Source organism: Schistocerca serialis, chromosome 4 (genome assembly GCF_023864345.2).
Source record: "Schistocerca serialis cubense isolate TAMUIC-IGC-003099 chromosome 4, iqSchSeri2.2, whole genome shotgun sequence".
NCBI classification, from domain to species: domain Eukaryota; kingdom Metazoa; phylum Arthropoda; class Insecta; order Orthoptera; family Acrididae; genus Schistocerca; species Schistocerca serialis.
This window is the reverse complement of record NC_064641.1, coordinates 688,002,172-688,028,352: the sequence shown is the minus strand read 5'-3', so window position 1 is coordinate 688,028,352 and position 26,181 is coordinate 688,002,172. Positions and strand designations below refer to the sequence as shown.

The following is a 26,181-nucleotide window of genomic DNA, read 5'->3' as shown; positions in this document are numbered from 1 at the left end:
TAATGGAATGTAGTCAAATTAAATCGGGTGATGCTGAGGGAATTAGATTAGGAAATGAGACACTTAAAGTAGTAAAGGAGTTTTGCTATTTAGGGAGTAAAATAACTGATGATGGTCGAAGTAGAGAGGATATAAAATGTAGACTGGCAATGGCAAGGAAATCGTTTCTGAAGAAGAGAAATTTGTTAACGTCGAGTACAGATGTAAGTGTCAGGAAGTCGTTTCTGAAAGTATTTGTATGGAGTGTAGCCATGTATGGAAGTGAAACATGGACGATAACTAGTTTGGACAAGAAGAGAATAGAAGCTTTCGAAATGTGGTGCTACAGAAGAATGCTGAAGATAAGGTGGGTAGATCACGTAACTAATGAGGAGGTATTGAATAGGATTGGGGAGAAGAGAAGTTTGTGGCACAACTTGACTAGAAGAAGGGATCGGTTGGTAGGACATGTTTTGAGCCATCAAGGGATCACAAATTTAGCATTGGAGGGCAGCGTGGAGGGTAAAAATCGTAGAGGGAGACCAGGAGATGAATACACTAAGCAGATTCAGAAGGATGTAGGTTGCAGTAGGTACTGGGAGATGAAGAAGCTTGCACAGGATAGAGTAGCATGGAGAGCTACATCAAACCAGTCTCAGGACTGAAGACCACAACAACAACAACTCGGAAACGGCGCAACGAATCGTTTTTTTCTTAACACAACCTATCCTGTAAAACCCTTACCAGCTTCCCAGACTGTTGCTGAACGCCCTGTACACTCCCTGACAAGAAAGTGAAGCCTCCAGAAGAGGCGGTGTAAACGAAACGAAACTTCAGCGGTTGAGACGATAAGTGATGTACTGCAGTGATTACGTTATGGAGTCAGATTTACAAAGATCTCTTCAATATGAACCCAGTTCTCAGTATGACGTTGCATCCGCTCCAACTAGGCTGCATGTAATGATTCTGTTGGGAAGGGTCTCACAAAGCTGATGTATCCTCTCCTGCTGACCCAAAATTGCTCCTTAATAACTGCAACACTGTCAGTGGGACGGAGTTTACTTCCAAGCTGCTCCCACATACTCTCATGTCCAAATAAAACAGAACACTTTGAACGGCTAGAGATTGGATGTTCATATTCACAGGACATGTACATTTGTACGAGGGTAATCCCAAAACTAAGGTCTCCTATTTTTTTATATATACATAGACTTGTTTATTTCTACAATGGTTTACATCAGTTTACAATTTGAACAGTTATCTATTTTTCGACGTAATCACCATTTCTGTCGATGCATTTTTGTAGACGCTATGGCAGTTTTTGTATACCCATGTCATACCAGCTCGCTGCCATGCTGTTCAGAAATTTATGAACCTCTTCTTTCACCTCGTCGTCTGAGCTGAATCGCTTTCTGGCCAAATGTTCCTTTAACCTAGGGAACAGGTGGTAGTCACTGGGCGCCAAGTCAGGACTATAGGGCGGGTGGGTGATTATGTTCCACTGAAACTGTTGCAGGAGAGCAACGGTTTGCCGAGCGATGTGTGGGCGAGCGTTGTCATGGAGAATGTGTACGCCCTTGCTCAACATTCCTCTTCTCCGGTCCTGAATTGCTCGTTTGAGTTTTTTCAGAGTCTCACAGTACCTGTCAGCGTTAATTGTGGTCCCAGCGATTTACCTCCGACGACGAGGTGAAAGAAGAGGTTCATAACTTTCTAAACAGTATGGCACTGAGCTGGTATGACATGGGCATACAAAAACTGCCACAGCGTCTACATAAATGCATCGACAGAAATGGTGATTATGTCGAAAAACAGCTAAATGTTCAAGAAGTAAACTGGTGTAAACCATTGTAGGAATAAAAAGGTCAATGTACTTATAAAAAAATAGGGGACCTTACTTTTGCGATTACCCTCGTATGTTCTGCAGAAACGATTAGCATTTGACCCGCGGGTTCAAGGTCAACATCGATATCGCGGCGCAACACCACCTACCGGTAAAATGTGTCCGCAGTTCTCATTGTCGCTATAGTCCTAAGGTAATGGATCAGTGTGACCTGAGCAGACATTGAGGACGCCTCGCAGACATATACGCGAACTGTATCGTCGAATCAGTGAGTTTGAAAGAGGGTGCGTTATTGGCATCAGAGGATGTGATGCATACATTTGGGAAATTGCTGCTGGCGTGGGACGAAGTGTGTCGGTAGTGCAACAGGTGTGTGCTGAATGGTTCACGGAAGGCAGTAAACCACAACGAGATAGGTCAGTATCACGACCCACACCTCCTACCGAGAATATTGACACTTCTTCCGAATGGCATTGTAGTACAGATCTGCGTCCTCCTCGACTCTGGCGCAACGGTGGAACAGTGTAACGTATTGTACACTATCAGGGGTGACAGTCCGTCGCCTTTTATGACGGCATCGGTTACGTGCACGTGGTCCGCTTCTCCGCCTGCCTTTGACGAATGAGCAGAAACATGCTAGACGGCAATGGTGTTTGGAACGACGTCACTGGGGACAGGAATGGCATTGGACGATGTTTTCGGACGAATCCAGGTTCTATGTGTTTCGAAATGATGTCCGCATGTTGATTCGCCTCAGACAGAGGAAGTGGCATCACAGTGACTCCATTCGCAAGAGAAATACAACGCCAATTCATGGCCTTATGGTGTGGGGTGCTACTGGGCACAACCACAAATCACAACTGGTGCGTGTCCAGGGCACTGTGACCATTGTGACCTATGTGAATCACATACTGCAACCCGAAGCCATGCCCTTTCTGCTCAACACCCCAGACGCCGTTTTTCAGCAAGATAATGCACTACCACCTGTTGCTGCACGAACACGTGTCACAGGACGTCAGCCTTTTACCCTGGCCCACTAGATAACGAGACTCGACGCCAATCGAAAATGAACGGGATATGGTGAAAGACGGGTGCAGCACTGTTACCCAGTGCCAAGCACCACAGATGAACTTCGGAAACAGGTGAATGCACCGTGGATGCCTACATTGCACGATGCCATTCGTGACTCATACGCGTCGATGCCATCACACATGGAACATGTTATCACAGCCCATGGTGCACCCTGTGCCTACTAAGCAACTGCTGAACCGAAGTGACTGAAATGCTAATCATTTCTGCAGAACATACTAATATACAAGTGCTGTGAATATGAGCGTCCTATCTCTAGTCGTTCAAGGTGTTCTGCTTTTTCTGAACATGAGTGTATGATCTATCAGGGACAGATCTGGGTAACTTTCTGTCCGCCATAGCATCTCAACAACGTTCAGACAGTTCATAGAGACACGTGCCGCATGTGGGCGAGCATTGTCCTGTTGAAAAATGGCACCAAGATGCTGTCGCATGAGATCCAACACATGAGGACACATGATACCTGTGACAAACCGTTGCGCTGTCAGAGTTCCCTCTATCACTACCATCCGTATCCTGCAGCCCTACCAAATGGTTCCTCACCCCGTGAGGCCAGAAGTAACACCGCTGTGCCTCTTCTCAGGTCAGTATATGAATTTTACGTCAAGATCTGTCACTAACAAGCTTTGCTGGAATAGATTTTACTGTCTTTCGTTAAAGTTGTAAAACCCCGGCAGATTTTAGGAATCGGATCAGTATTCTATCACAGCTAACATGACTTGGAGCAATGACAAGCTGAATACAGACTCGTAGTAAATTCTGTCGTTATATTCACCAAAAAAGAATATACAATAAATACTTGCCCAAGTATTTTTGCGCTGCTGATGAAATCAACAGGTTACCAGAGATGACGATGCTAAGCGCGGCATTCGTTTCTGTATTATACGGACGTAGCCTGACCATTTACGTAGCTCATACAGGTTCTTCTCCCACTTACAAATTGCTACAGAGCACAATACTAGCATTCTACATGTTTAAAGGCACAGCCAACATCCACCGAAAACTGGTACCACGCTGGGATGTATGTACGATCCACTGGCTAACCACCGACCGGTTCTTTGTTCTAGTCGGCTCGATTCTGAAGGCCTCAGCCTTTGTCTCTGGAACGTTTTTACGTCCACCTGTAGATTAAGCAGTGAACTATAGAATACAGGGTGTTTATAAATGAATATCGGGGTTTTAACGCTTTATAATATTTATTACATTAAACTAACAGTTATAAATGATATGTCAAATGAAAGAGCAACTCAAACAGTTTTACCAAGAACCTTATAAATGTTCAATGTAAGCACTATGGGACTTAACATCTGAGGTCAGCAGTCCCCTAGAACTTAGAACTGCTTAAACCTAACTAACCTAAGGACATCACACACACCCATGCCCGAGGCAGGATTCGAACCTGCGACCGTAGTGGTCGCGCCGTTCCAGACTGTAGCGCCTAGAACCGTTCGGCCACCCCAGCCGGCCAAATGAACAGGAAACAGGCCGGGAGGTAACGTTGGCCGTACACAGTTCCCCAGTGACACTGCATCATCCAGAAGCAATCTTAGCGTCCAACATTCCAGTACGCCGCTTGCTCGTCCACAACTCCAGCACTCCTCTGTGTCCGCCGCTTCCTTCCTTCTCGCGCCAACGCTGGGACTGTCTCTCTCTCTCGCTAATCTCCCGCGACGACTGGTCACTCACCGCCGAGAGGAAGCATGACCACGCTAGGCGGCTAGTGCCAACCTCATCTCATAGTGCCGCACACGGCATATGTGTGATGTACTATGTTCTGTTACTGAAATATTCCTCCAATCAAACGCACAGCTGCGAAGATGGTCTATACGATCGTATCTTGATAACTAGTCAACGATGTGGTGCAGTGTCGAACATATTCAAAACGGAAGTAATTTTCCTGAATTCGTCTGTGAACATTGGAACATTTCGTGATTAGAGCAGTCTAGATCGCTTAACATATTTATTTATAACGTCGTTTCAGTTGAGAGGCACCCACATGCTCATACTGTGGCATCAAGCAGTGAGGCCTGCAAGATGAGTGGTCTGCCAAACGAGTGGATTTATGCTTCTTTATCGCAAAACATCAATGACTGATTATGAGATCTAGTGCTCACAATTGAGCTACAAATTATTCTCATGGTTGAACATTACTCAACGGAAACGGATAACGCACTTCTGACTATTAGTAATTTGCACAACTCTGATTGTTCACTACGCACCGCACATTTTCTTTCTTACTCAACGGCTTTGATCAACACGTGGCCATCGCATTGAATGTGAATGGCGCACACATAAATTCTGAATATCATTACTACACACTATTCGAAGAACAAGGCCACCAATCTTTTTTCTTTACTATCTTTTTTTTATTCCGATAAATTCTATTATTCTATTATTACATTTTTATACAATAATTACACATGAGAAACTCCGCCCAGTGGGTATGGCTTTACATTGGTGATTCTCTATCTTATGGTCTCGTAATTATCTAACGCTACAGTGCACTTTCTGGATAGGATGGTGGATCTTTTGCTATATCTCACACTTCGACTCTCACACCCATCATCACGAAAATTTCCTCCAGACCGAGTGGTACAAAAAGGAACATGCATAACCCACTGCCTCTGAACCTATCTTACTACTCTCCCATGCAAACCCAACATACTTATATTACATGAAATACATCACACTGGCAACATACAATACAACAAAAAGAATAGTCACAACGTTAGAATCAAATAACTTTCAGTTTTCCCACTTCTATCAGTATTCATCCCAGTTTCGCGCGACACTGCCCCACTTCTTAACTTTTCTTTCCTACTACGAACTCTGGAGGATATATGCACATCTTCCTGTGCAATGCAAGCCAAGTGGCGTTGCTGGATAGACAGCTGACTCACCTTGCTTCACTCTCAGAGTATTTGAGTTTGAATCCAGCGTCACACGTAAACATAACGCGCAAAGTAATATTAAGAACATATTCATCACACACGTGAGTCCTCAACTGATACCATGGACGAGTACTTCTCTTTATCCTTTGACTCATACACATATTGAGACTCACACAGTACTCACCACGTGGAAGTACTCGTCTTTAATTTCAAGTCCTGCGCACGCCATTTCTTAAATATTTCCAACTTATAGTACACACGCCAGGAATTCAGCTTAACTTTAGCACTCGGAAGTATTTCAAGTTAGTACTAGCACTCCCAAGTATTCTAACTTAGCACTAGCAGTCGCAAATATTTCAACTTATTGCTACGCGTGGTTTCACTGTGACCGTTGGTCACTTCCGATGATTACTACGATCTCCTTAATATTACCTACCTGTCATTTAATTCTCCCCCCAAAAGTTCCTGAAATAGAGAAATAATTATTCCAAACTACTCTTAAGTATTTCACATGCATACCATTTTCTCCACTCTTTTTGTCTTTACGGAGCACACCTAAGACAGGTCTTACCAAAACTAGATCCAGCGGCAGAGTGCTGAAACATGGCCGTTCTTCAGGTCATCTCGCACCTCTGCCAAAGTGGGGGAGCACTTTGCTACCATATTGGTCAGCCACATTTCAGGTGCTCAAAGCTCAGGTAAATTTCATCTCTTTGGCTCCGCCAAAGGTGACCAAAGCACCATCTCAAAGATGATCATATATTGCACATTCACTATCTGTGGTTAGCAGACGACGATACATTCATTCATTTCACAGATCTCACCAAACTGGGTGTAGGGATTTATTTTGTGGGAGTGCACATGTGATCAATTAAATAAATAAATTGTCATTCTTTCCTACACTGGTATCCGGCTTCGGTGTATTAAGTGAAATTAAGTTATTATTACAAAAAATATGTTGTTCTGCCAAGAATAACGAAAAATGTTGTACCTATTTTCAATGTCGGGCGGTACTGTAGCCTTTCACAGTTACTGCTGTGATCTGTTTAAAATTTAGAACTTCTGCTAAAACAACGTTCAGTGTCAGATTCTGACACTGAACGTTGTTTTACAGGTTCCAAGTTTTGATCTGAGCATGGCAGCAGCCGAAACGACGTCATTAAAATACATTAAGCGATTTAGACGGATTTACTCACGAAACAGTATAGAACACCTTTCAGAAATCTAGGAAAACTGGATCTACCTGTTCTCTTGGGTTTTTCCCCCCGTCAGTCTTATTTTAGCTCAGAGTAGTCCCCGTCATCCTCAATTACTTGTTGGATATATTCGAACCTTTGAGTTCCCCTACAATTTTTATCTTCTGCAAAATCTTATACTACCTGTAAGGTATTCCTTGAAGTCTTAACAAATGTGCTATCCTCTTCTCCCCTCTTCCAGTGCGTGTTCTTCATAAACTACCAGATCAAATGTGTCCAGACATATATTATGGCCCGTTAGTATGGAGTGCGTCCACCCTTCGCCATTATGACTGCTCCAACTCTGCTGAGGACACGTTCTGTTATATGTATGAATGTCTGTGGATAAATGGCAACCCATTATTCCTCAAGAGAAGAGACTAGAGAAACTAGCGATGTTGGATTAGGGGGGGGGGGGGTCTGGAGCGATTTCGTCGTTCTAAGCCATCTCAGGGGTGTTCCAACTGGTTCAGGCAGGGATTCTGGGCAGACTAGCCAATTTCACGCATGTTATTGTCCACAAACCATTGCCTCACAGTTGGTGCTTTATGACAGAGTGCATTTGTCACGCTGTAATAAAAAATCATCCTGTCCGAACTATTCCTCTACTGTCGCAGGACACAAGACTAAAGTGTGTTCATATCCTTTGACATTTAGCAATTACTTAAGCACGCTTCCATATCACAACACCACCTCTTCCTCACTCCACTGTTTAACATCTACATACATACTCTGCAAGCTACAGTACGGTGCGCGGCGGAGTCATTTCTTTTCCTGTTCCATTCGAAAATAGAGCGAGGAAGAAACGACTGTCTATATGCCTCCGTATGAGCCCTAACATCTCTTATGTTCGTCGTCCTTAGGTGAAATGTACGTTGGCGGTAATAGTATCGTTTCGTAGTCAGCTTCAAATGCCGGTTCTCTAATTTTTTTTTAATTGTGGTCGTCGAAAAGAACGTCACATTCTCTCCAAGGATTCCCATTTGAATTCCCGAAGCGTCTCCGTAATACTTGCGTGATGTTCGAGCCTATCGGTACCAAATCTGACAGCCCGCCTCTGAACTGCTTTGATGTCTGCCTTTAATTCGGCCGGGTGCAGATCCCAAACACTCGAGCAGCACTGAAGAATAAGGATCACTAGCTTCCTATATGCGATTTCCTTCACAAATGAACAACACTTCCCTAAAATTCTCCCAATAAATCTAAATCGACAATTCACCTTCCCTGTTACGATCCTCGCATGCTCGTTCCATGTCGTAACGCTTTGCAACGCTACGCCGGAGCAGCCGCGAGATTCAGGAGACTTGCCACGGTTCGCGCGGCTCCTCCCGTCTGAGGTTCGAGTCATCCCTCGGTCATAGTTGTGTGTGTTGTCCTTAGCGTAAGTTAGATTAAGTAGTGTGTAAGCCTAGGGACCGATGACCTCAGCAGTTTGGTCCCATAACAACCTACCACAGACAGACGCACAGGTATTTAAACGACGGCACACTACTAGTGCTACATCCGAACATTACAGGTTTGTTTCTCGTACTCACCTGCATGAATTTACACTTAGCTGTCATACATGACAACAACTAAAAATTTTGTCTTGCATCCATCTACAGCCATTCAACTTCGACATCTCCCTGTACACCACAGCAAACACCCGCAGACTGCAGCTCACCCTGTCCGCTCTGTAATGTTCTCCACACATCCGACAGACCCAAATTTTACCATCGGATTGCCACAAGCCCTGTTCGGCATGTAACGTTCTCCAGACATTCCCCAAACTCAAACTATTTCATCGGACTGCAGCACGGCGTAACGTGAGTCTCACTCCCTTCCAGCCAGCCACTGTATAATCTCATCCTTCTTTATACCACTTCAAGCATCACTTACCACTAGCTACAGAAATGTGTGACTTACGAGGGGTTGCTCAACTGTTGTACCGCATGATTTTAAAATCCTTACAGATCGTCATTGGTCACTGGTGGTAGCACTTTCGAAGTCACAAATAATTCCTTCCTCTGATTTCATGAGGTTTTTTTTTTTCAACCACACTTGAAAATGCTCGACGATTCCTTCCTGGGCTGCCGGCAGAGTGGCGGAGCAGTTCTAGGCGCTACAATCCGGATCCGCGCGACCGCTACGGTCGCAGGTTCGAATCCTGCCTCGGGCATGGATCAGTGTTATGTCCTTAGGTTAGTTAGGTTTAAGTAGTTCTGAGTTCTAGGGGACTTATGACCTCAGCAGTTGAGTCCCATAGTGCTCAGAGCCATTTGAGCCTACCTGGGCTCTGGTTGTTCCTTCACATTTCCACTTCACAACCACATCGCCAACAGTCGACTGGGGCAGCTTTAGAAGGGTTGGAATGTCACATTTGGCTTTGCTACTCTGCTGACATCCGATGACTAGTCCACGTTCGAAATCACTGAGCCCTCCTGCTGTTTCTCCTCTACTGCTGTTGGAGTCACGAACGATGGCAGACGAGTTTAGGCTTGTTCTGCGCATCTACGTCCCGCATTCTTTGACAGCCAATGATCTTTCAATACTGTGGTCTTCTTCTTAGCCATTGTGAGGATTAAACTTGATCTTAGCAAATTTACTTAGCGAATTTTTATTCCATTTGTTGCAAGTTGTCACAGCGGACAGAGGCGGTAAGCGACAAAATTCTGCACAAGCAAGCGAGAGACATAATTTGCAATATAAGTGCTCTCTTCAAGTGCAGAGCACTTGCTTACGTTTACCGCAACCGGCGCTTGGAACCGGCAACAATGAAATTCCCGTCCGTGTCTCTACCTGCACGAACCGCCATCGTTCGTGGAGCGAATTATAACATCACAGTTCTCTCAGGTCCGGCTATCGTGACGTCTAGTAGTCAGTTCCTTTACATAGGGATGTCCTGATATAGGGTGTTTCACAATGCTTTGACGATTTGGAATTTGAATAGTACACGAAGTAACCGCGATACAAGGTTGAACATTTTACACAGAGTACAATATTTATTCAAGTTTACTTCTGAAATTCCGCATAGGACAAATGATGGGCTCAGTTTTTGAACACATCTTTTGTAACTGCCGGAAGAATTTTGTAAATTTCATGGTGAATTCGATGTTCTGTTGCAAGCTCTTCGGCCGGCCGCTTGGGCATGTTTTCGTAACCAACGACAAGAGCTTTCCTTTAAACAACTACACACACGTTCGCTGTTCTCGGGAGTTCGGAAGGGTTTCCGAGGGCGTTTTGAGTTTCGATTCGATGCACTGGCAGCTGCACGGAAATTTCTTACCCAATTCAATATTGTCCCACTAGCAGGAATCTAAATGCTTACGAAAGGCACGCTGCACGCGCACGACAGATTCACCTTAGCGAAAATAGCATTCCCCGCGAACGCATGATGTTGCTGCTACCAGTACGACATGAATTTGGAAATTCGTGTTAAGTTCTTATGGGACCAAACCGCTGAGGGCATCGGTCCCTAAGCTTACGCATTACTTCTCTAATTTAAACTAACTTACGCTAAGGACAACACTCACACCCATGCCCGAGGCAGGACTCGAACCTCCGACAGGGGGAGGAGCGCAGATCGTGACAAGGCGCCCCAGACCGCAACATGATTGCTGACGTGCCTTTGGGATGAAACTTAACACTCCGCACTACTTAGAATCAGTACTCAGCTTCGCAGCTATCACGTGGGCACACTTCTCCGGTAAGCTTTATGTGGGTCCCTGGCCATGTCGGTATCCCTGGGAACGAAGCTGCAGATGCCGCGGCCAAGGCTGCGGTCCTCCAGCCTCGGACAGCTCCTTGTTGTGTCCCTTCGTCGGATTGTAGCAGGGTAATTTGTCGGCGCATTTTATCGCTGTGGCATGCCGATTGGGCTGCACTTACAGACAACAAGCTTCGGGCCTTGAAACCTCTTCCCGCGGCTTGGACGTCCTCCTCCCGCCCTTCTCGGCGGGAGGAGGTCGTTTTGGCCCGGTTACGCATTGGACACTGCCGGTTCAGCCATCGCCATCCGCTGACGGCTGCGCCGGCGCCGTTCTGCCCATGTGGGCAATTGCTGACGGTCCGCCACATTTTAATGTCCTGTCCGGATTTTAACACACTGCGTCTTGATCTTAGCCTGCCATGTACTCTAGATGCCATTTTAGCGGATGACCCACGAGCAGCTGCTCGCGTTCTTCGTTTTATCAATTTGACAAACCTCTCTAAGGACATTTGATGATGCTGTTTTTTTAATCTTATGCCTGTCAGTCTGTCTTTTATCGTGTTTTCCCTTTTAGTTGTTGTTTTAAACTTGTGCCTCGTGGTGCATTCTTAACGTAGTCAGGGCGCTAATGACCATTGAAGTTGTGCGCCCTAAAACCACAAAAAAAAAAAAAAAAACGTGGGCACACAGACTGAACCTGGTCACGAACAAAGACTCAGTCAGACGAGAGTAGAGATGTATCTATCTGGAGCCGTCGGCCCCATCTCAATGGATGCACTGTGTATGGTGTTCGGAATATGGCCCACAGATATTACGATCAAATACACAGCTGTAAGGTACTAGTTAAAGATGGGCAGATTCGATAAGGTACATGCAATGACTGGTGTACCGATAGAGACGACAACTCATCTAAAAAGTTGGCCTTTGGATACATGGCAACATGATTGGGATGTAAGTGATAAGGGACGTAGACTGTGCGACTTCCTAGTTGACATGAGCGGTTGAGAATGAAACATATCGATCCCAGGCGCGGTATGGTACATTTCTTAATTGGACACGGACCTTATCCCACGCACTGAAGACGCGTGAAACTGAGGCAGACTCCCACACGCACATGCGGATGTTATGTCCGCACTATAACACAACAAATATTCCGTGATAACCAAATTTATTTGACCTTCTGTCACTCAAATCGAAACTTAAGTTTGACTACACAACACTTCGCTGGCTGTAGCGCCAAGGAGAAATCAGAGCCACTAGTAGAGAATACGGGTCCAAACCACTGCCAACCAGTCGATACCGACGCGTCGCAAATTTCCAGCCAGGGAGGCCACAGTACGGTTCGGTCGTCGTGAATCCAGCAGCCGGGTAGTAACACAGTCATCGGCGACTCTCTTCGCACTTGAATTCCTCTTCTTGAGGATGTTAAGGGGGAGTTTGTTGTCGTTAGACATTTACTCCACTGAGATGGGTTGAGGTATGCTGGGACTTTGGGAATAACTGGGACGGTTGTGCGTATTTGGGTTCATGTGAATTGCCTGTCGGAGACAGGCGGTTTGTCACGTGAATTGACAAGTATGCATCGGCTAGGGGCCATTACTTAACTGGCCCTGTCGACGCCTGGTACTGTCAGTCGGTGACTGTCAGAGCGGATGTTTAATGATGATGAAGATGATGGTGATGGGTGCCGGACACAATGAGGAAAGGAGTCTTCTAGGTCCTTCTGGCGTCTGGGTATCTCTTCTTGTCCTTCTTCTTCTTCTTGTTGTGGTGAGTGTCTGCTTGTGACACTTTAGGATGTGTCACATCCTCCCAGTTGGCAGCGTCGGCGTCTTCAGCGGTCCTCGCCCCTTGTTCCTGGCTTGCGTAGTCTTCTTGTTGCTCTTGTTGTTCTATTGAAACGAAGAGAGCTTCCCACTGGACAGGCGTGAGAGGAGGGCGGGCGTTGTAGGACCTGAGAGTGTCCAAGTGAATGGACACTACCTTCTGCAACTGCGTCTTTGAGAGGGGGCAAGGAGCCTCCTCCATGATGGTTTGGGTTGCCATGGTCTCAGCCACGACAATCGTCTGTGCGGCTGCGTCTTGTTTTTCCACCCTCGTGGCTTCCTGTATTACTACAGGTTCCACGGGGGCGGCAGTCTGCGTGTCGGCGTCCTTCTTCTGTGCTGGGAGGGGCTGGCTGGCCAGTGCATCACGGAGACTGTGCACCAGCAGCCGAGCCTCGGCCAGCTCGGCTTGGAGTGTTGCCCTCTCTTCCGCCATTGCGGCTTTGAGGGCAGCAATTTCTTCGTCGGCGGCGGCGCGAACCCTGGCGCACGCCTCGCTGACCGCGTCCGGTGGTACAGCCACGTCATCAGCCACCACAGATCCGCTAGAGGCGGGGGGTGGCGAGGACGCAACGGCCTCGGCTGTGTCCGCCTTCTTGGTGATCTTGTGTCTCCGCCAGACTTTGTCATCGCGACTCCAGCTCTTGATGTAGCTGCAGCCGCGGTAATTCGCCGCATGAGGGCCGCCACAATTGGCGCAGCAGCGTGTGGCGTCTTTCTTGGCGCAGTGGCGCGAATCGTGTGCTTGCGCACAACGAAAACACGCCACTGCATTGCGGCAGTACTTGGCAACATGGCCAAGTTTTTGGCAGCGATAACACTGCTCCTTCCGCTCCGCCGTCTTCTTGTGTTTCCCGTCTTCTGATGCGCCGAGCACGAGGCCCAGCAATTGCAGCAGGGCAGCAGCTTTGCCTCCCTTTCCGCGACGTCCGAACATGCTGGAGAGCTAGCGCTTACGTGCAGCGATTAGCTCAACTCCGCAGCCTGAGCGGGAATGGGTCATCGGCGAAGATTGAACTGGTTAAATGGGCTCAGGGAGCTCGCTTAAATCCGCAGGTCCGGCCAATCAGAGTGTTGGTAGATGGCGCCCTTATACGGTTGCCCACTCTGGTGGCAAGGGCAGCGCCGCCAGGGTAATCCGTATCGATAGTGGTGTGTACGCTGCCGCTAACCCCGCGACGACGCGTTCACTTGTGCCAGTTGTTGACATCGTGTGCGGCGCCGGTGGTACTCGCTGTGTGCCGCCAACACCGACTCAACGGAAGACCTCGGCGCTTGTTGGTGACGTCACGTCAGCTAGGCACCTAGAACGCCAGGTCTGTTGCAGGCAGAAACGCCTGGACGTGCTTATCACTATAAATCTCTTATTTTTGGACAAAATGTTTGGTATTGTTTTTGATTCTGCAGTTTTATTTAGATGAAAGATTTTCTTACTATCGTAAAGCTGCAGATGAAGATCATAGTTCTGTGTTACTGAATCCTGTCGAAACAAACGTAGATCAATATGAGAAGACCCTTTGCCCCATTGCAAGCTTCGGAAATTTTACATTCAAGTAACTATATTTACTTGATCCATTTTGCTATCGAAACTTACCCCAACCCCCTTACAATGAACTCGTTTCTTTTATTTATTTATTTATTTTCGTTTGACATCGTCACTGGAAATGTGAACTAATTTACATGTGTAAATGTCCAACTGTTGCCAGTCATTAGATCACAGTCGTTTTCAAAGAAAGGAATTCTAAACAGGAAACAAAATAGCTTCACACATCGAAAATAATGCCGAGCTTAAACTTTTTTAAACATGCACATTAGAAAAGATAAATATTCCCCTCTTGCAACTGAAAGGAGAAACATTATAAGATAAAAAAAATTTATTTGATAAAACAAGTATCACTCTTTTGCCTCTTCTTCTGTCCCCCTCCCCCAACGTGTACAATCGCAAGATACACTCCTGGAAATGGAAAAAAGAACACATTGACACCGGTGTGTCAGACCCACCATACTTGCTCCGGACACTGCGAGAGGGCTGTGCAAGCAATGATCACACGCACGGCACAGCGGACACACCAGGAACCGCGGTGTTGGCCGTCGAATGGCGCTAGCTGCGCAGCATTTGTGCACCGCCGCCGTCAGTGTCAGCCAGTTTGCCGTGGCATACGGAGCTCCATCGCAGTCTTTAACACTGGTAGCATGCCGCGACAGCGTGGACGTGAACCGTATGTGCAGTTGACGGACTTTGAGCGAGGGCGTATAGTGGGCATGCGGGAGGCCGGGTGGACGTACCGCCGAATTGCTCAACACGTGGGGCGTGAGGTCTCCACAGTACATCGATGTTGTCGCCAGTGGTCGGCGGAAGGTGCACGTGCCCGTCGACCTGGGACCGGACCGCAGCGACGCACGGATGCACGCCAAGACCGTAGGATCCTACGCAGTGCCGTAGGGGACCGCACCGCCACTTCCCGGCAAATTAGGGACACTGTTGCTCCTGGGGTATCGGCGAGGACCATTCGCAACCGTCTCCATGAAGCTGGGCTACGGTCCCGCACACCGTTAGGCCGTCTTCCGCTCACGCCCCAATATCGTGCAGCCCGCCTCCAGTGGTGTCGCGACAGGCGTGAATGGAGGGACGAATGGAGACGTGTCGTCTTCAGCGATGAGAGTCGCTTCTGCCTTGGTGCCAATGATGGTCGTATGCGTGTTTGGCGCCATGCAGGTGAGCGCCACAATCAGGACTGCATACGACCGAGGCACACAGGGCCAACACCCGGCATCATGGTGTGGGGAGCGATCTCCTACACTGGCCGTACACCACTGGTGATCGTCGAGGGGACACTGAATAGTGCACGGTACATCCAAACCGTCATCGAACCCATCGTTCTACCATTCCTAGACCGGCAAGGGAACTTGCTGTTCCAACAGGACAATGCACGTCCGCATCTATCCCGTGCCACCCACCGTGCTCTAGAAGGTGTAAGTCGACTACCCTGGCCAGCAAGATCTCCGGATCTGTCCCCCATTGAGCATGTTTGGGACTGGATGAAGCGTCGTCTCACGCGGTCTGCACGTCCAGCACGAACGCTGGTCCAACTGAGGCGCCAGGTGGAAATGGCATGGCAAGCCGTTCCACAGGACTACATCCACCATCTCTACGATCGTCTCCATGGGAGAATAGCAGCCTGCATTGCTGCGAAAGGTGGATATACACTGTACTAGTGCCGACATTGTGCATGCTCTGTTGCCTGTGTCTATGTGCCTGTGGTTCTGTCAGTGTGATCATGTGATGTATCTGACCCCAGGAATGTGTCAATAAAGTTTCCCCTTCCTGGGACAATGAATTCACGGTGTTCTTATTTCAATTTCCAGGAGTGTATTTCATTAACATTTAGTGCTCCTCACCCCATAGTCAACCAAGATACCTAAAGAAGAGCACCAATATGTTCACAGTTTCTTGTATAAGCAATCCAGTACAAACGTAACTTCCTCAGATTTACAAATAAGGTAAAGAAGCACGAATTCTGTTGCTGCTGAACCATTAAGTTGTTTTTGTATGTCAGTCCTTAAAACAGGCGAAAATTTTAGTTCAGGAGTACACTATTTGTTAAGAAGTGTAATGAACTGCACAATTAATTGATTGCAGAAATCTCTCGGAACAATCTGTGTTGGTCAACTACCGCCAATAGTTTCACATTTTCCTGTGTCATGGAGGGAGACACCACCATTGTGAGTATGCCTGCAACAGACCTGGCGTTTGCAGTGCCTAGCTGACGTGACGTCACGAACAAGCGCCGAGGCCTTCCTTTGAGTCGGTGTTGGTGCCGCGCGTGTTGTAGCACGCCGCGCCGACTTGACGGCTGCTGTGCGGCGGCCGATACGGCAGCGGAGAAGAAGGTTTCTCAGAACACACTGTCTTCTTCTGCGGGCAGCACGCTAACAATAGACATACACTACACTTATACTACACAGGAACATACATATATACATAGCAATAAGAGACAAAGAAAACGGCCACAAATACATGCATTAACAAAGAGTGTTCCAAAAACGACACATGGACAGTACCTGAGGACACGACATAACAGACATGCCTATATGCAACGTAACAACAATCTCCAGGAGGTGGACAGCGGCACCCACAATGACAGCGACAAAAAAGACACTGAAGACGAACATGAGGAGAAGGAAGCTGGGATGTAACAGTCAATAAGACTCCTAAAATTATGAATCAGATATAGTGTGCCAAAATGCACTAACAAATTGCAGATGTCAGTCAAATAATAGTTAAGAATAGAGCATACTATGCAGTCATGGACTGTGCGACTGGTCCCGGCGGAGGTTCGAGTCCTCCCTAGGGCATGGGCGTATTTTTACGTTCATCTCAAACAACAAAATTTTATTTATATGTCAACCTCAAATTATTGTTATGTGTTTCTCTTTTTTAAGTATTATTCTTTGCCAACAAAACAAAAACTACAGAAAAGGTGGCAAACGAAAACGGTAGAATGTATGACCTGTTTAAAACGTCAGGTAACACGTCTTTAAATTTGCAATAAATACGTAAATAATAGGCAACAGTCGATGTGGCGACGCTGTAGCAGCAAGCGACAGACGTTAAGTATGAAGCAGCTATAATCGGACATTAGTGCACGTTGGAAGTCACTTGAGTTCTCCTTACCGACCCATACCGTTGACACTGCTTCTTTACTGACAACACAATACTCTCCGCCTTCTTTGATAGTGGGGGGGGGGGGGGGGGGGGGTCCGCCGCTCGTGGCATCTAATGGTAAATTCCGCATTACAGAGGGATGTACGGATCAGACAGTGTATGGTACCTTTCCCCATCGATTCTCTAGAGGACCTCCCCATTTCTTGTTTTATTTCTGAAGCTGTCCTGTACAAATATAACAAACTGTTTGTTTATAAACAAATAAATCTTCTGCTACCAGTCACGAGTTTTTCTTTATTTTACTATTCACACGACGCGTTTCGAGAAATAATTCCCATCTTCAAGTGCGTTTTTTTGGTGTTTATTAAGCTATTTCTTTTGATGTTGTCAGTGTGTGTGAGTCTGCTTCATTTTGTTGACTTTTACTGTAATACATAAGAAACACGCGATTTTTAGTTGGGTATCAATTCTTTTTGTGAGGTTAGTGGCTAAAATTTAGAAGAATTTGTACTTAGTTTTCTAATGGTCCATTTGTGTAGAGTCTCACACACACTTAACATCGCACACAACTTGTTGTACACTTTACACATCGAATATATCTTATATAAACAAAACAGTTACAAAGATCTTCTTACAGGTAGTACACAGGGATAAAATTATAGGTCTTCCACAGATTATGATATGCTTTTGTACAGAGGTTATTTATCTTAACAATTTGGTTCATGAATTACTTATATTGATTTTACTATTGTGCTTATTTCTATTTTTTACTATTTTTATTTAAGTATATTATCGAAACATCTGAAGAAATTCACTGATTCACTTTCAAGTTTTTCATTTAATACTTTATCTTCATATTTTCTGTAATGTGAATATATCTCCAGTTCTCCAAGCCAATCCATTTTATGTCCTTCATTTAGTCGGTGGAGTACTTTGACATTTTGCTCTGTATTATGTATGTGTGTTGCTATTGCTGATGTAGTGTGTTTGTTGTGTGTGTATGCTGTAATGTGCTCTGTGCATCTGGTGTTAATATTTCGGCCTGTTTGTCCTACATAGAACTATGAACATTCCTGGCATGTTACCTTGTATATTCCAGAGTCTGAATATGGATCATGATTACACTTTATTTTATGTATTAGTTTTTTGTGTAGTTTATTAGATGTAGAAAACCCAATTTTTACTCTGTGATTTTTGAAAATATTTGCAAACTTCTGTGATACATTGCCTATGTATGGAATTCTAGATATACATTTGTTTTTCTCTTTTTCTTCTGTGGCGCAGTTTGTACCTGGGTTTTTCTTCACTTTATCTAAGATTGTGTCAACCATGGAAGCATTGTAACCATTGGCAACTGCAATCTTTTTCACTGTGTTTATTTCTTGTTGCATGTTTTCTTGGTTCAATGGTATTTTTGTTCCCCTATGTAGCATTGACCTGTATGCTGCCTGTTTATGGATATTTGGGTGACATGAAGTTGCAGGGACTGTGGTGTCAGTCATTGTGTTCTCCTATAAATTTTGAATGTGCATGTGTTGTTGTGTCTTGTAATATTTAGGTCCAGAAAGTTGATACTTTTATTTTGCTCATATTCCACTGTAAATTTCATTTTCTCATTTAGATTATTGAAATGATTAAGAATGTCTGTGATGTCTTTGGTATCTCCTTTCACTAACAGTAGTGTCTCATCTACATATCTCCTATAAAATTCTGTTTTCTTTAGGCAAGGTTCTTGGCTGTCAAATAATTTTTGTTTTAAGTGATTTATGTATATGTCAGCTATGGTACCGGATATACATGAGCCCATTGCTAGGCCATCTGGTTGCTTATAAATGTTGTCATTAAAGGTAAAGTTATAACTTAGGGTTAACTGAAGGAGTTCCATAAATTCGACAATCTCTGTGTATGAAAGTTTCTTGCGTTGCATAAGGTTCTTTTGTATTACTGTTAGAGCTTCTTGTATGGGTATGTTTGAATAAAGGTTGGTGATGTCAAGTGATATAAACTGTGCATCTTGGGGGAGCTTTCTGGTTCTTAGTTCTTTGTCTAGAACCAGGCTGTTTTTTATGGAATTTGTTGTTTCATATGTATATTTTTTCATCGGTATGTTATTCAGTTTTTGTGACAGTTTGTATGCTGGGCTATTTATAGAGTTGACCACGGGACGTATCGGGTTTCCATTTTTGTGTATTTTTGGCTGTGCTCTTAAGCGTGTTTCTTATGTATTACAGTAAAAGTCAACAAAATGAAGCAGACACACACACACTGACAACATCAAAAGAAATAGCTTAATACACACCAAAAAAAAAACGCACTTGAAAATGGGAATTATTTCTCGAAAAGCGTCGTGCGAATAGTAAAATAAAGAAAAAAATCGTGACTGGTAGCAGATTTATTTGTTTATAAACAAACCTATTGTATGTACAGTCGCATACTTTCAAAAACCATCTATAATGGATCAAATGAGATAAGAAACTGTGGTTCACACGAGATACGTTTCGTGCTCCCCGCAGTCGTCTCCGCCGTCGACGCCGCCCCCGCCGGCCTCGGAAGCGAGGTTCTTCCAGCGGGCGTCCTGTACACCCGGCGATGGCCGCGCCACGCCCATCATCTGCCAGGTGCCGACGCTGCGCGCTATGCCGGCCACGACGAACGCGTGGCCGCCGCAGCCGCCGGCGTCGCTCAGCACCGAGACGGAGCACGCGCCGCCACCCGCCGCTCTCCGGCCGCGCTCTCCAGCTCCAGCGCCGGGTCCGGCTCCAGGCGACAGGGAGAGGGACTTGGCCGTGTGGGTGGAGGCGGCCCGGCGCTCCTCCCCCGCGGCGTGGGCACCTCCGCGTCCGGCCACGCCCGGCCTCCGCGACAGCTCGGCGCCGAGCTCTCGGCCGGCGACGCCTTTCCACTCTGCGCCGAGCTCTCGGCCGGCGACGCCCTTCCACTCTGCGCCGAGCTCGCGGCCCGCGACGCCCTTCCAGTGCTTCATCGACGCCGCGGGCGACGCCGTGTCGTTCACGGCCGCCGTCAACAGCAGGTCGCCGACGCAGGTGGGGGCCGGGCAGTGCCCCGCGGGGGGCGGCAGCCGCCCCACGTCCCCCCTGGCGCCCCCGGACTCCCCCGTGAAGCGGCCGGCGTCTCCCGTGCCGCCGTACATCCCGGGCGTGCCCGCTTCGCCCGTCCGCCGCCCCCTGCGGAGGGTCCTCAACGGCCAGACTCCTCACCGGCCGTACAGCCCCAGTGCTCCGGCACTCACCAGACTGCACTGCTACAGCGGCGGCGCCGCCGCCTTCGCGGACGACCTCTGCGACAGCAGCTGCGGGCTCGACGGTCGCGGCGGTACCACCATATACTACTACAGTGCGACCGACGGCAGCTGCAGGAAGCTGACGAGGAACTTCTCCCACGATGACGAGCGCTCCACTGCTGCCGAGACGCCCGAGAGAACCCAGTCCAAAAACTTGGCGCGTTCCGTTTCCTTCGGCCCTGTAGAGGTTTTGGACGGCTCTGACAAGGAGACTCTCCCACAGACGTCAATCACCGAGCGGGAAATGAACCGGGACAACGACGATGCCGAGACGGCTGCAGTACTTGAAGCTCCCAACAGTCCAGTCAAGAAAGTTAATTCCGAAGACAGTCCAGAGGCAAAAATGGAGATAGCCGTTGATGACGCACCGCAGAAACCGTCGTTGCTCGTGCCGGCCGTAAAAGTGGAGGAAGTGTCTCTCCAACCTGGTAATGAAGCTGAAGCAGCCCAAGGGACCACAATACAGGCTCAGCAGATGGAGCCGCATAACAAGGATCTGCCTACTGGAAGAGGGCAGAAGAGCTCTGAATGCAAGGCTAGGCAACTTCCGAAGTTCAAGCTCGTTCCTGAAGGTGGTCAGCTCCTGCGCGTAGAAGCGCAGCTGATGACCGCAAATGGTGCAGTATATTATATCTCCCTTTTTATTTTCTAGAACCTATAATTCTGGGATATAACCAAGCTAACAGTCCCAGTTTTGTACATCACATCTCTCTCCACACCTCAAAGTATCATCAAAGAGAAATTCTGTGCTCTAGACTTTTGGTGCATAGAGGTAGCACGTGCGATGTAAACCGTAACTTTACTGATCAGCTCCCAGCACCACACTAGTCTATCCCGTAAAAATATCTGCGTCTCTACGTAACTACTGCAGTCTTCATCCATTTGATCCTGCTAACTGCCTTAGCCTCTCTTTACGATTTTTATAGTTTTCACATCCCACACATCATTCCATCATTAGATGATGATTCGTTTGTGTCTCAGAACGTTCCCCATCAACCGGTCCCCTCTTTTAGTTAAGTTATGCCACACATTTCTTTCCTCCCTAGTTCCATTCAGTACATTATCATTACCTATTCAATCTATCCATCTAATGTTCAGCGGTTTTATGTAGGAGCAAATTTCGAAACTTCTATACTCTTCTTGTCCAAACTGTTTAACTTCTGTGTGAGCCTACACCCCGGACAAATACTTCCTAACACTTGGATTTGATTACATGTCAAAAAATCGCTCTTTTTCAGAAATGCTTTTCTTGCTACTGCCTTTCTGCATGTTATATCGTGTCTGCTTTGACCGTCATCTCTTATTTTACTGTCCATATAGGGGATCTCCTCTACTGCTTTCACTGTCCTCTTTCTTGATCTAATTCTCACAACATCTCATTTAATTCGACTACATTCCATCACCTCTCTTTTATTTTCGTTGATGGTCATCTTATAGTCTCTTTTCAAGACACTATCCGTTCTGTTCAACTGATCTTCCATGTCCTTTGAAGTCTCTGTCAAAATTACAACGTCATCCGCAAACCTCAACGCTTTTCTTTATTCTCCCAAAACTTTAATTCTGTCTCCAAATATCTCTTTGTTTTCGTTTACTGCTTGCGCAATGTATAAACTAATAACATCTGAGATAGGCTACATCTCTGTCTCACGCTCTTCTAAACTAACGTTTCTCTTTGTTGCCATTCTACCCTTCCGATTGTCCTCTGGTTTCTGTTGTAGATGACATTTCACTCTCTGTTCTCCATAACTGCTACTGTCAGAATTTCTAAATGTGCAGTCCAGTTCACAACATCGTAAGCTTTGTGTCGGTCTAACAAATGCTATAAACGTAGTTTCGCCTTTCTTCAGTGTATCTTCTAAAATAAAGAAAGTCGTGGGTTCAGTGTTATCTCGAATTTTCCACCATCTCTCTAGAAACCAAACAGATCTTCACCGACATATCTTTTACCAGATTTTCAATTTTTCTGTAAACAATTAGTATAAGCATTTTAACTCTATGACTTATTAAACTGATGGTACGGTAATATTCACACTCTGTCTTCTTTAGAATAGGAGTTAGTACATTATTCTTGAATCTTGAGAGATATATCCCTTGACACATATATCTTGCCTAGCAGGTGAAGTAGTTACGTAATTGTATGTTTTCTTAAGGATCTCTGTAATTCTGAGGGAATGTGCTTTGTGTCGACTTGTCAAATTTTTATCCAGTATCATATCTCCCATATTACCTCCTTCTCTTCCCTTTCCATAATATTCGTTTCAAGGTCGTTTCCTTCATAAAATTCTTGTATTTATTCCACCTTTTAGCATTCGCTTGGCAGTTGCTTACCATCTGAACTCTTCATGTACATGTAGCTGTTTCTCTTTTTTCCACAGATTTCTTTAACTTTCCCATATCTATCTTTCCCATAGACACACACGCTTCTACAAATTTGCATTTCTCCTCTAGCCATTCCTGCTTCGTCATTCTGCGCTATCTGCCAGTCTTCTTATTTAAACATCTGTGTTGCCTTTTGCCAGTTCGTTTGCTACATTGTTATTACTCCTTTCATTAGTAAAATTCCATATGCCATGTTTTGTCATGCAGTTGTCTTAGTCATTGTCTTTTCACCTATTAGATCCTCTGTTTCTTTCACTATTATATCTCTCAAAGCTGTCCATTTGTTTCCAGTTCCGTCTCATTCCCATCTTTCAGTCAATTGTTCCAAATGTTTCCTTTGAAACTCTCAAGATCCTCCTAAGTTTCCAATTTATCCAGGGTCCATTTCCTTAATTTCCAACTTTCTGCGATTTCCGCAGTTCTAACTTTCAGTTCATAAACTAATTACGGTCAGATTATGCCCGTGCCCCTGGAAATGTTTCGCAATTTCGATCTGTTCCTGAAATCTCTGTTATTTCATAATGTATGTAGTCTATCCGAAACCTTCCGATGTCTCCGGCTCTCTTACATGTACAAAACCTCCGTTCATGGAAAGTGCACCGACGATACTCGTACTATCCTACGCTATGTCTCTTACGACCTCGTCGTCGGTATTTTTATTTATTGGTTACCGCTTACAAATGATCTGCCAGCTTGTTTCTGAGACAGGTCGCACTTTCACAATTCAAGATTGTACGTGTACAGAATGTGAAACTTATTTATTATTTCTTGTTTTTAATAGGGATTAATAATATTACAGCTTTGAATACTTATCGACTTAAAGGTAATTGAGAAAAGAAAATCTCAAAATTAATTATTTATGAATAACTGATATGAATTTATGAAAACAGAGAAGAAGTTACGATGTATTAATGCTTTAAGACGTATATTATAAAATCGGAAAAATATTTCTGAAATGAACAAGATTCTTGCATTTAAAACGGATAAATGAAAGATACTAAACATTTATGAAATTAACAAAATTTTGGAAAAAAAGAAATATAAACCATAATCACATTTTTTTGGAAGAATAAAAGAAGAAGATAAGATGATAGTGGAAGGACGTCACTTCACCAAGTATGTATGATGGTGAGTGCCTCGGAATTTTCCATCAAGCCGCCGACCGCAAATCACAGCTCTTCATCTAAACCTAACAACTCTAGATTTCCTAGGCCGGCCGCGGTGGCCGAGCGGTTCTAGGCACTTCACTCCGGAACAGCGCTGCTGCTACGGTCGCAGGTTCGAATCCTGCCTCGGGCATGGATGTGTGTGATGTCCTTAGGTTAGGTAGGTTTAAGTAGTTTAAGTAGTTCTAGGCGACTGATGACCTCAATTGTTAAGTCCCATAGTGCTCAGAGCCATCTAGATTTCCTAAAAACCAAACCTTAATCTCTAATAATTGTCTTTACTCCATGATGTCAGCGTGTTCTTTTTCTACTTGCATACAGAGTTGTTGAGATTAATGTTCTTTTTTTTAAAAAAGAAAGAAAGAAAGCAAGCTATTTCGTTGTTTATTTTGGGTATTTTTTGATTTTCATTTATGGTCGTGTCGGGATCACTATCATCACCTGATTCCACGTTTGAATCAACGTTGTTTTCCATCCTGTAGATTCCTTCTATCATCACCTGATTCCACGTTTGAATCAACGTTGTTTTCCATCCTGTAGATTCCTTCCTGTCTTTGCATGTAGGCTCATTGTTTGTCTCGGACATACTCTTTATAATTCGAAGAAAATGTTCAAATGTTCAAATATGGTTCAGATGGCTCTGAGCACTATGGGACTTAACTGCTGAGGTCATCAGTCCCCTAGAGCTTAGAACTACTTAAACCTAACTAACCTAAGGACGACACACACATCCATGCCCGAGGCAGGCTTCAGCGTCTAGAACCGCTCGGCCACTCCGGCCGGCTTGATCAAATGTGTGTGAAATCTTATGGGACTTAACTGCTAAGGTCATCAGTCCCTAAGCTTACACACTACTTAACCTAAATTATCCTAAGGACAAACACATACACCCATGCCCGTGGGAGCACTCGAACCTCCGCCGGGATCAGCCGCACTGTCCATGACTGCTCGGCTAATCCCGCGAGGCTTCTATATTTCGCTTTGGATATATCGTCAGTGATAGCGTTTAACATGGTCCATTGGTCTTCGTCTCTGAACACTGCGTGTATAGTGTCTTGAATATTGTTGAGGTTTAAGTGTAATATGTGTGTGCTGTTGGTATATTGACCGCAGAAAAAGACGATGTGCTGGAGAGCCTCCTTCCCCACACATCACCAGGGAAGACGAATGGAATATTCCAGAATTTGAAACACGAACAGCTGCTAGCATGAGTTTCTTAGAAGTAGATACCTTAGGGGTTACGAAGCAACTCAAATCGCTTGATACGGGCAAGTCTTCAGGTCCAGATTGTATACCGATTAGGTTCCTTTTAGATTACGCTGATACAATAGCTCCATACTTAGCAATCACATACAACCGTTCGCTCACCGACAGATCTGCCTGTACCTACAGATTGGAAAACTGCGCAGGTCGAACCAGTGTTTAAGAAGGGTAGTAGGAGAAATCCATCGAACTACAGACCTATATCATTGACGTCGGTTTGCAGTAGGGTTTTGGAGCATATACTGTATTCAAACATTATGAATCACCTCGAAGGGAACGATCTATTGATACGTAATCAGCATGGTTTCAAAAAATACAGTTCTTGTGCAACGCAGCTAGCTCTTTATTCGCACGAAGTAATGGCCGCTATCGACAGGGGATCTCAAGTTGATTCCGTATTTCTAGATTTCCGGGAAGCTTTTGACACCGTTCCTCACAAGTGACTTCTAATCAAGCTGCGGGCCTATGGGGTGTCGTCTCAGTTGTGCGACAGGATTCGTGATTTCCTGTCAGGAAGGACGCAGTTCGTAGTAAATAGACGGCAAATCATCGAGTAAAACTGAAGTGATATCAGGTATTCCCCAGGGAAGCGTCCTGGAACCTCTGCTGTTCCTGATCTATATAAATGACATGGGTGACAATCTGAGCAGTTCTCTTAGGTTGTTCGCAGATGATGCTGTAATTTACCGTCTAGTAAGGCCATCCGAAGACCAGTATCAGTTGCAAAGCGATTTAGAAAAGATTGCTGTATGGTGTGGCAGGTGGCAGTTGACGCTAAATAACGAAAAGTGTGAGGTGGTCCACATGAGTTCCAAAAGAAATCCGTTGGAATTCAATTACTCGATAAATAGTACA

At 45.5% G+C, this 26,181-nt stretch overlaps 1 protein-coding gene across 1 annotated transcript in view; it reads left to right on the top strand.

Annotated features, from left to right (window-relative positions):
- LOC126474696 (uncharacterized) overlaps positions 1-26,181 on the top strand; it is a 163,411-nt gene that overhangs the window by 89,711 nt on the left and 47,519 nt on the right. The window contains exon 6 of the mRNA XM_050102174.1: positions 19,731-21,135. Within this exon, the coding sequence (XP_049958131.1) occupies positions 19,731-21,135 (1,405 nt within the window). The remainder of the gene's footprint in view (positions 1-19,730; positions 21,136-26,181) is intronic.